Here is an 11,119-nt window from a genome sequence, read left to right on the forward strand (position 1 = left end):
GGAGGAAAACCATGGTAGCGGATGAAGTGCTCCATCCATACTTGCATCCTCTGCTTCTCCAGCGGCACCACTCGTGGTGTGCGCAAATACAAGCACATGTCAGCGCTTGCTTGCCCACTCACACTTACTCTTACCCTCACCACGAGCGTTACTGCGTCTTGCCTACCATGCGCTTTGGGGCGCGGGCGTGTTGTCCCGCTTTGTATCTGGCTTGCTTTGTCCACAATGAGGCCGCCTAAGATGCTCCTGCCTTCCCAACTATCATCCTATTTTGTTAGTGGATATCTATATATATAGAATGTTATTCTACATGAGCAGAAGGTGATCGTGATCCTTTTGCTCCTAATACATTTCTATTGCCAGACTCGCCTTTCCTACTATGCTATCCAAATGCTTAGGCTACAACCCCCACAATAATATCTCATGTCGAGCCGCGAGTCTATACTTTGGCTTCTTTTCCTCTCTTAAGCTTCGCATCCTCACATAAGCTTCCCTGAATTACAGAAAAGTTTCTAAAAACTGCCTCTAAAATAGAGGTCTTTTAGGCGCAATCTTTGGACATGTCCCTAAATTTGATTCTAACCGTAGTGAGCTTGCAGTCCCCCATTCCGCCAGCGTGAGCTCGATCCGCGGTGAGTGGTAACGCGGCTGAACTGAGTAGAATTAGAAATAATCAATTAATTATCCAATCCACTTCCATTCATAGAATTACTAACAGCGTAAACGAAATTATAGCTTACCTTATTTTTGCAACATAGGTAACTCTAGATCAATTGTATTCTCTGCTAACAACTAGAAGGTGAGCAAGACTTCAAACTAACCCTTACTCAGTGGGCTCCTTAACATCAAAGCTAACAACGCAAATGAGCTCCCCGACTCTCCCCGTATCTGCCTCGTCCTTCCATTCAATCTTGACCTTCTCTCCATACTTGACCTTTCCAGCCCCTAGCGTCCCCTTCCAATAATAATCCTCTTCTCCGGCTTTCTCGAACATAACGTCTGTGTCCGCCACACTGACAACGAGGCCTTCCAGGTCAACACCCTCGACAGGGATCGCACACCAAACCGTCTCCTTCACCATCGCCGTCCGCCCCTGCACAACAGCCCAGTGCGGCAGCCGACCGCGGCTCACGAGAACCGGCTCAATGGCACGCCCAGCCTTGAGCGCATTCCACTCCACGGGAAACGCTGTCCGCATGGCCACCCCCGCAGCGCCCGCCACCGGCGCGGGCGTCGCTGCTGTCCGCAGCCTGCTGCCTCCATCCCGTGCCATGTACGAGATGGTTAGGATTGCGTCTGCCACTGATGCGTAGTCAAACTGCTGCACTGGCGGCAGCTCTAGCGCATACGTGCCTAGCACGCCCGAGTACTCGAACGGCAGGTAGCGCGGATCGTCTGGGCGGAGGTCGTGCACGCCGGCGTCGTTGACTGCCGACGACGCGACCGTCATGACGGGCGGCGGCGTCACGTTATACACGAAGCGGTCATCGCTCCCGGGCGTCTCCGCATACGAGTCCGGTCGCGTGGGTTTGGCACGGTACCGGCTTGAGAGCAGGCGCAGCGTCGCCGAGACGGAGGTGAATGGCCCAACGACGCAGGGGATGGAGATGGCGATGGTCTTGGTGCGGCGGAAGTAGTGGCCTGGGTGGTCGAGGTCGAAGATCGCCTCCGGGAGGGAGAAGATGCACTTGCCAGAAGTACGGAGCGCCAGCAGCGCAATGGGATCCAGCCGAGCCAGGGACACAGACTTGGTCAGTTCCAACTCGCGGGCGTGTCGTTCCGTGTGCGCCGCCTCGAGGCGTCCCAGGTCGAGCTGCAGCTCCTCGCCGGCGAGTAGACCACTTCGCAGGCTATCCCAATAGCCCGGTTTGATCAGAGACGCGCTCGAGAAATCGCCGAGCTCCAATTGCAGGCAACGCTCGGCGCGCTTGGCCATGCGGAATGCGAGCTGGTATGCCTGGAAGTATGTCGCCGATGTGCGACCGACGGCCCATTCGAACAGCTCTGTTTTGGTAAACTTGGACCGCAGGTAGGCTTCCGCCGTAGCCACCTCATTTATGTTGGTGTCGTGTGCATCCCGCTCGGCTTTTAGCATCTCTCCCGAAACGTTGGCCGCCGCGATCTGCTTGTCGATGTGAGCAATGTCCTTCTCGGCGAGTCGCTTCTGGAAACCCCAATCCTCTCCCCGTCGGATGTAGCTAGCCGCCGTCGCGGCGAGCTGGGCGGTTGTCTCCTTACTGCTTCGGCGACAGGCTTTGGCGCTCATCAGGGCCGCAATAGCCGAGGCCGGGTTGCTCCCGCCATAAGACGCGGACACGTTGGGCGACCCGCCGAAGCCAGCGATGCCGACACTGACGTTGGGGACGTAATGAAACACCTCCGCGGCAATGTAGCCCCCGTGCATGTCGTCGTCATCGTCGTATGTCTCCGCCTTGACCGTCAAGCTCCTCTTCTCGTCTGAATTCAGGCCCGCTTTGGCGAGTCCTTCGTAGTAGGCCTTCCGCTCCTCCGCCGCTGCCCTAGATGCGCTTAGCGCCTCGACGGTAGCTTCGTTATGGGAAATGGCTAGAATCTTGACCTCTCTCACGGCCTTCAGGACGGTGAGTTCACTGCCATTACGGAGCCTGGCCAGGCTCTCCTCGTCGCGTTTTTGCAGCACTCCTAGGAGCTGACCGCCCAGGTAGACTACCATTTCAGTTAGGCTTTGCGCTCGCTGCAGCATGTAGCCGAAGCGGTAATGCGACAGCGGGGCATTAAGGCCAGATATGACATCCTGCAGTGATACCCCGGAAGCCAATGCTCGCACTAGTGCCCCGGGGTCGATCGGCGGCGAGGTCAGAGCCAGAGACACAAAACTACCGTTGATGTCCTGGCTGTGGCGGATCTTGAAGAGACGGTCGGCCACGAGGTCCCACATCTCCAGCATCTTGGTGTTTGGTGGGATGCCGAAGTACAAGGAGGAGAACGGCGGGTTGTCCGGGAGCTCTTGTCCGTGGTGAGGCAGGGAGCCAAGATCAGGAACTAAGTTCTCTATCCGGAGCAAAGCATTCCCCAGCAAGTCAATGCTACTTGAAAGCTCCTGGTAGTTCCTAGCTGGGACCGGAATAGCAGGAGGCACAACGCGTGGCTTGGGGCCCAAGAGTTTCTCGGCCACCATGTAGAGCGTCGAGGCCTGGGTAATCGTCTCCCGCGTGAGTTGCGTAAACAACTGATCACCCCAATCAATCAGATTCTGAATATACTTCATCACTACAGCCATCTGATACGCTACCGGTCGAGTGCGGGCAATCACATGAGGTGCGAAGGGGTTTGTTCTCCAGAGCTGGATCTGCGTTTTGAGTGCGTCCCTCAGAGAGAACCCCTCCGGGTCAGCGGCGACCTCTCTGAGCAGACCATCAATGAGTTGCTCTGTATAATCCTTGACCTGCATCCTGAAGAAGGGGTTAGTATGCCAGTACCGCTTCTGCGGCGCCGTTGCTCTGTCGGGCCCCGTCGACGGGTCTTCCATGTCGGCGCCCTGTGGATTGAAGATGTAGTGGTACCAGTTTCGTGCCGCTTCGAACTGACGATCAGCGCTAAACGCGGCGGCGATCTGGAAGGGCAGGTGGAAGAAGAGCTCCCAGTTGTAGCCGGAATACGGACCGGACAGCGAGAAGTCGAGGTTCTCTTGTGGATACGGCATCCTGACGTACTCCTGGGGGTCATACGACTTCTTGAAGTCGAAGTCGGTTACCGAGAGTTGTGTTTTCCGCGCTAGAAGCTCGGGCATTCCCCCGTTGTAGAGCTTCGACTTCAACAGGCACACCAGCGGATGGTAGAAGCTTGCCAGATTTGCTTTGCCAGCCCTGAATTTCATGTCCGTGGAGACCTCAGCGTTGAAGTAGACGGACAAGAACTCCTTCTTCAGTATCTGGTAATCCTCATCCTCGTTCAGCTTTTGTCGGAGGAGCTTGATGTTCCTGTTGTATAGATTGTAGTACGCATCAATCCACTTCAACGCTAGTTTGATCACTTTGTTGAAGAATTCGAATGTGTCGGAAGCCGTGCGAAAGTTGGTGTCCCCTTTGGTGGAGCTCTCGTAGCCGGGGAGGACAAAGTAACCGCGCGTAGAGGAGTCGTTCACAAAGTATGGAAGGAAGGTGCCTTGTGGAAGTATGAACGCCCGATACGAGGACGCTATGAAGGCATTGTTGTATTTTGCCTTGGCTTTACCCAGGGAGTACATTTGCAGGCCGACAAAGGCGCGATCGATGACGGTGAGTTGCGTTGGGTGAGTGACCGCGAACCGACCATACTCAGTGCCGAGAATGGAGGCAAACGAACCCCCGTCCAGCATCGTCCGGATGGCCAAGTCAGATTTAGAGGTAGTGGCGAGATTCCTGCTCTTCCGGAATCGTTGCTCCACGAACGATGTGTTTCGAAATTGGGGAAATGTTAAAAATCCCAACTGTGGATATGTCTCGCCACTCAACAATCCGAAGTGGAACGGTTCAGGGTATCCTTTACAGCCAGCGAGGTTGAAGACGCCGATGACCTTGGCGGCGCCAGTGTAGGTACCCCGGCCCGTCGTGTTCTCGCAGACCAGAATCATTTGGCCCAGGTTGCCCTCTAGATCGATGTACTGTAGGCTAATGGACTCGTTGAGAAACTCGGGGAATGTCTCTGCCGCTGCGTATATGTCGCCTGGCCCCGGCCACATCACTCCATCCTGGGACATGAGCGCGGTTGACCACTTCCCAGTATCTGGGTTTTTGGTGCTGATTGACAGCTGGATCTTCAGCCTCTGTCTCCTCGATACAGCGCTATTGTCCACGAGGTTGTTCGGATCCGGAATGGATGGCGGCGTCTGTTGCTGCACAGGATCTTGTTCCAGAGTGAATGTCGGCCATGCGACGGCAAGGCGGTTGTTCCTCTTAAAGCTCAGCAGATGGTTCCCAGAAATTCCCACGTCGTCTAATCTTTCCCAAGGGCTCCAGTCGGCTTCATAGACGAGGGCCCGATGGTAGTAGTCACGCGGATCACCACCCTTGGTTCTCGCAAAGACGTGCAAGGTAGAGACAGGAACCTCGTAGAATGTCGACATCACTTCGAGGTCCGCAATATGCTCAAGGCCATTGAGGTATCCGGCGACTACAAGCTCCACATTGGCCGGCGTCATGGGTTCTTTCTTGAGCTTTTCCTCCACCTCCACGAAGAGTTCGGACTTGTTGTCTCGCAGCTCCGGCTCGATCCACGTCTCAGGATAGAGGAACACCTTCTTGTTAGCCTCCCAGACACGGTATTGTGACATCTCCGTCCAATGGGACCAGAAAGGGTCATCACCGGCGATCGGGGTTGGCTCCAGACCCATAAGTAAGCGTTGGGAAAACTGCTGGACGGACTGATGGGCTTGAATGATGCGAGACGTTAGCGTCTCCGTGCTCATTTCGACATCCATCAGCAGCAGCTCGGAAATATCCTTGGCTGAGGTGAGTGTCGCTTTATTGGATGCTAGAATAAAATCGATGAGCCCGTCTCGTTTTCTGATTCGCAGCGGATCTTGGATGGTCTTCAGGACATCAAACCAATCTGATTGTACTGTGTACCGAGACTTCAGAGTATCCCGTGCTGAGACAACGTCTCGACTGCCCGGAGTTTCGGCTTCAGCCAGAGCAATAGCAACGGATGTCTCCAGGCTCGACTGGCGTACCATCTTTGCGGCCGACTCGAGGAGCTGAAGCTGAGAGGTTTGCCTTAGGTTTCCCACTGTATATCCAAAATGAGCTATCAGGTCGGAAGTGATGGCTTCATCGCTTGGAAGTAGCTTGCTGAGGTATTTGGACACGGTCTCGAGCTCGCTCCCAGGGTTCAGGACCAGATCAAATAGACCGTTCAGTGTGAACGGTGCTGTCTTGTTCTCTGGATTCTTGACCATAGGGAAGTCAGATCCCTGTATCGCCGACAGGTAGTTCAGTAGAGCCAACCACAGTTCCCATCTAACAGGAGCATGTGAAGCATCGACTGGAAGAGTTCCAAGGTCCGCCCAGCCTAGGATGGGAGCCTTGTCAAGAAGCCAGGCGGCATCTGTCTCGGAGAGCTCAATCTTGCCAAGGAGGAATGCCAATTTGTGCAGCAAGTAAATAGCCCTGTATTGCAGAGGGAATCCCACTTTCGTCACATTTCCGGTAGCGATATCCTTGTCTAGCAATGTCTTCAGCGACCTGATCTTATCCAACAATACTGCGGTCACCTCTGCTTTCAGTTCAAAGTACTGCAAGACGTCTGCGAGGGCATTTTCGCGCTGAAACAAAGCAAATTGGTCACTCAGAGCCTCACACAGAACCTTGACGAGCTCCTTCTTCAGAGTTTCACTCCCAGGGTCGGCTGCTAGAGCACGCTGTGCTTGAGTGATGTTGGCTTCTGCATCGTAGGAGATGTTACCGTGGAGTTTGGCCGTGATCAACGATGACCCTTCGGCAGCATTGAACTCGCCGGTGAGCATTTTTTTAAACTGAGAAAGGTCGAGCTGCGAGATCCCTTTGATTTGCGCGAGGAGATCGAGTGCGCTGGGCTGATTCTCCGCCGCGGGCAACGTATCGTCAAACGGTGACTTGCCAGCGGCCTGGACCTCGGCGTATTTTAGCTGCAACGAGGTCAGGAGCTGAGCAACGGTTGCGTCGGGTATCTCTTGTGGCAAGGGCTCGGCCGTGGGCGGCTGTGTGAGGAAGTCAAGGTCGGAGCCGGAAAGTCCTAGTGACTGCACATTCGAAACCATGCTGGCGAAAGTCGAGAGACTCGTCGTTGTGGACAAGGGGTCTAGGCTGCTGAGCTTTGAGAAGATGCCATACTCGGCGACAGAGATATTGCATCGTCTGCTGATTGAAACGATGGCGTACATTCTTGACAGGTTGCCGAGTGTCAGAATTGAATCAGGCTGAGGTTTTGAGATCAGTTCAATTAAGCTCCGAGTATCCACAGATGTTATGCTCAGGCATTGTGAGATGTATTCGCTCTTCTCGGAGAGCCTGGGAATAACTGGAGGTGGTGTGTCCGAGTCGTTGAGAGCAATGTTGCGGAGTTCAAAATCTGAGTCCAACGGGCCATTTGCCGACGTGATGAGGAATACCGAGCCATATGTTGTCCCCTGGCCCTGAAGAGGGAGCCCCGCGAATATGTTGACGACCTCGTCGATGCTGGTGCGGACATGAGCCGACAGTTGGCTCGCCAACTCTCCAACGTCCTCAATGGACACAAGACAGTCACCGCCGAGCTCCCCTGTCCCCAACTTAGGTGCTATGATTAATCTGTCAAGCAACGCCACTGTCCATCCGGCTTTGTTGTTCCGAAGCAGCCCCTTCCAGAGGCGTAGAAAGCGGTGCAGACGGTCCAATGCTGCGATGTCGAGACCCTCAATGTCTTTCTCCTTCAAAGTACACGTGCTATCTTTGTGTTTGATGAACATCACGCCGACTGATTCCACGGATGCGTTTGGTGGTGGCTCGGCTGGCGGGTTGAGCCAGGCCGTGGCATTGATGAGCGCTTGCAATTCGGTGTACTCGATCCGCGCCGCGTTGGTGAAAGTCAGGACGTTTTTGAGCGTGCTCACGATAGTTTCTGGATCTCCAGTGTTCCAGTACTTCTCTTGGCCGTTCTCATCAATGTTGGTGATGAGGCCCCCTTCAGTCGGACTGAACCCGAGAGCTTCCAGCGCATTGTTATATGCAGCGTTGGGCGCAAGCGTTTTCATCAACCGTATTCTTGGTACCCCAAGTTGCTTCAGGTATGCGCGGCATTCTTCCAGGAACAAGTTGAATGGGAGCATTGGCAGATATGTGCAGTTGGCCAGTCGCTCGTATGCCACAGCGTTGACGTACGTGGGACTTGCGCCCAGAGCAGCAGCGTCACCGTAGGTTTGCCTCAAAACGCGAACTTTCTGGTCGTTGGAACTGAGTGACACGACAAAGGTCTGGTCTCGAACGGTCCTATATCCTCCATTGAATTCATCAGAAATGATGGCGTTCGCCGTGAATGGCAGCCTCAACTCATCACGGAGAAACTGCAGCAACTCCGTGGAGACCTTGCCCTTAGTGACTGCCCCAGAGAATGCCCCCGGGCTTAGTCCATCTGGGGCCACAATATCTTCTAAGAGTTCGCACACAACGTCAATGAGAGGCAACGTGACGTTGGTATTGTCACAGCTCAAGTCTAGCTCTGCCAAATCCTGGCGGCGCTTGAACAGGACATCTCGCGCGGTACGCCCGGCGTCAGGCCCGTCAATAGATTCTAACACATATCGGTTTCCCAGAAACTCCAACACGTCGACCAGATATGCCGACGGACTGTACACCGTCATGCATTCTGAGCAGGCGCAGATATCTCCAAGATTGAAGAGGGAGGCAAGATTGGGAAACTCCTTGAAGAGTGCCTCGAGCTTGGCTGGTGGGAGTGGTTCCGACACCCCTGTAGCACGCAGAGCGTTTGCAGCGCCTTGAAGGTTGCCTGTGATGAGGGACGCCGCAAGCTTGACGTCGGCTGCTCGAGCGTATGTCTCCTCGGCTTCGGCCACAGTGAAACTGGGCTTCTTAGCTAAACTGGTAATTAACCGAGGCCGGCCAATACTGGCGATCTGAGTGGCTGAGTGAAGCCCTTCATCCAGCAAAGCTTGCGTTGTCTCAAATGTGGGCGCCACCTTGAAGATCCGTTGGACCTTGGCGAGGCTCGCGAATGTCTTCGAATCTATGGTGGAGTTGGAAAGAAGCGATTCCAGCTTGGAGTGCTGTAGGTCGAACTCCTCATGGGCATCTAGAAAGCTGGATACTGCGCGTGCATCAATCCCAAGCTCTGGCGCGCCAAAGCTAGTTGATGTCCCTTTTCGATCTTTCGGCGATGATATCCCTGCGAGCTTAATATGAGGCGCAGGGTTGACACGACGTCGCAGCTTAGCTCTGAAGGCGAGAGTTGGAAAGTCCTTTGCAAGATGCTTCTCGAGTTGTGATGCGGCTGCTGTGACAGTAGGATGCTCGTGTGTAATGTTTGCATCCGGTACTTCATTGGCGATGTGTATTGCCAAGGCCGAAGTGTCAACTTCAGCGAGCTGTTTCAGGGACTCGACGGGTGAGCCCCTAAGTTTCTTCATCGCTGTATGGGCGTCCGTAAGCGGTCTGGAGGGCTGGCTTTGCGGACTCCCCGCGAGTGGCTCGCTGGACACAGTGTCCCGCGTCCTGCTAAAGGCCTGAATCAACCTCTCGATGAAACCAAACAGGTCGCCTTGAATGTTCTCTTCAGCGAGAACGCCCCTCACGGCTGCCTCTTTCCCACTCTCCAAGAAATCTTGAATGAGATCCCATATCTGGTCTTCGAGTGTGGGTTGCACTATAAGCCAGTTTTTAGCGGCATCGCGAATCCGATGCCAATCCCTGATGTAGTCACCGCCAATCAATGTAGGAGGAGCAAGGCTGCTTGCGACCGCCTTTGCAACCGCGCTCGTGATGACGGAGTCATCGAGGAGAGCTAGTTGGTAAAGCAAGGGTTTGATTGGGGTCGCTAAGTCGAGGTCGGCTTGACCTAAGTTCTCAGCGCTTGGTGCTGCGATGTCTTTGAAGGTGTCTGTGGCTAAGATGGCGTAGAAAAGCTCAGGGGGGAGCGGAATTTTGTCCTCGGATTGGGCAGATTCGGCTAAGCGATGAGCCAGCACCACGTTGATAAGATTTGGTTTCGAGAAGGATACAGTTTTAAGGCGGGTAAGATAGCTGAGGTCCCGAGCCTCGTCATCCTCTCGAAGCAATCGGATCCGCTCTCCAAGTTGAGGACTCGGTACCGCCTGACGTGCCTGGCTGGCCACAGCCTCTCCGGACGAGACTTGCGAAGCATCTTGGCTATGCACCGTGCTCTTTTTGACCGGAGGAAGGACTGAATCCAGGGCTGTGACCATTTGAGTGAAGTCATCTGCCATTGGAGCAGAGGGTGGGCGCTGCATGAGTTGAATGTCGATGATGCTTAGAGATGTGGCCTCGTAAATAATGTCGTCCAAGCCTGAGGCATACAGAACGTCTTTCTTCTTGGTCGAGACAGTGGCCAGCAGGGCTGGGAGCCGTGCAGTATCGCCCCTAATTAGCTCCTTGCGGCCACACGAGGCGGCGAAGAACCCCTGCGTATCTGGGGAAGTGACGAAGAGGAGCTTCCGCTCACGCAAGTCTTTGTCATAGACCGACACAACCAAGTCGGAGCTGCCGGAGCCGTCCGCATATCGGGTGCGGCCTACAATAAAAAAGACGGAGGGGTGTCTGGGGTCGACGTTGGATTGAATCAGCCTGGTGTACAAGACTGTCGCAGTCTCCCGGTCGACCGTTCCGGTGGGAGCCGAGGCGAGCAAATCTTGGTTTTCCTTTTGGAATGACAATACTGCGATCCTGGTCCGAGGCCCAAAGGTTGCTGTGGCCAACTCGGACGGTGGTAGATAGTTCACGAAGGGCTCCCTGGGCTTATTGGCGTAGTATAGTTGGAGGAGATACGAGTGTAGGAGGGTGACGGCGGGCCCTGTCGACCCAACTGATAGTGTAACGGGGACCGCAGCCTCCAGCACAGAGACAATTGGAGGCGGTGCCTCCATTGTCGACGACTGTGAGTTGGAGGTAGCTCGGTGACGTGCTTGGGGTAGAGCTGCCCATGTGATTGATGAGGTCTCGAGGCAGGACAGCCAAGAAAGCAAGAAGAAGGCTTTCAATACATTGCGCGCGAACAGCAAGCAGCTTTGCCTTTGTGCTCAGCAATGTGGATGGGGTCACTGAACTTACCACGTCCACCATTTAGTCGTGCCAAGATGGTTCAGGCTCAGCGCGACGCCACTATTCGCGTCTTGAGGGGAATTCCAAGCCACATCAGCCACACTGGAGCATTGATTGGTGGTACATCGTGCGGCTGAACGCTTGGTCCTGCAGTTCTGGACTGACGAAACTTTATTTTGGCGGAAGATGCCGCCAACCCCGCCCTTCGAAGCCAGTGATTGGAGAGAAGGAGCTGACACGCTCTGAGTTCAGGTCAGACGTATCTGAACTACAGGTACGGCTGATCTGGGGGCATCAAGGGAGAGCTGTAATTGCTCAAAGCAAATTCCTCAAGGAGCCCATTCATTAGTCGAGGC

General features: G+C 54.6%; 1 protein-coding gene across 1 annotated transcript; it reads right to left on the reverse strand.

The window, feature by feature from the left end:
• Positions 1–823: 823 nt before the first annotated feature.
• BU26DRAFT_549797 (uncharacterized protein) lies at positions 824–10,588 on the reverse strand (the record flags this gene model as incomplete). The annotated part of the gene is made up of 1 exon (XM_033832016.1): positions 824–10,588. One exon carries the CDS (start codon positions 10,586–10,588, stop codon positions 824–826), a length of 9,765 nt encoding a protein of 3,254 aa, XP_033686268.1.
• Positions 10,589–11,119: the final 531 nt, after the last annotated feature.

The sequence above is a fragment of the Trematosphaeria pertusa genome (genome assembly GCF_010094035.1).
Source record: "Trematosphaeria pertusa strain CBS 122368 unplaced genomic scaffold BU26scaffold_5, whole genome shotgun sequence".
Taxonomy (NCBI): Eukaryota; Fungi; Ascomycota; class Dothideomycetes; order Pleosporales; family Trematosphaeriaceae; genus Trematosphaeria; species Trematosphaeria pertusa.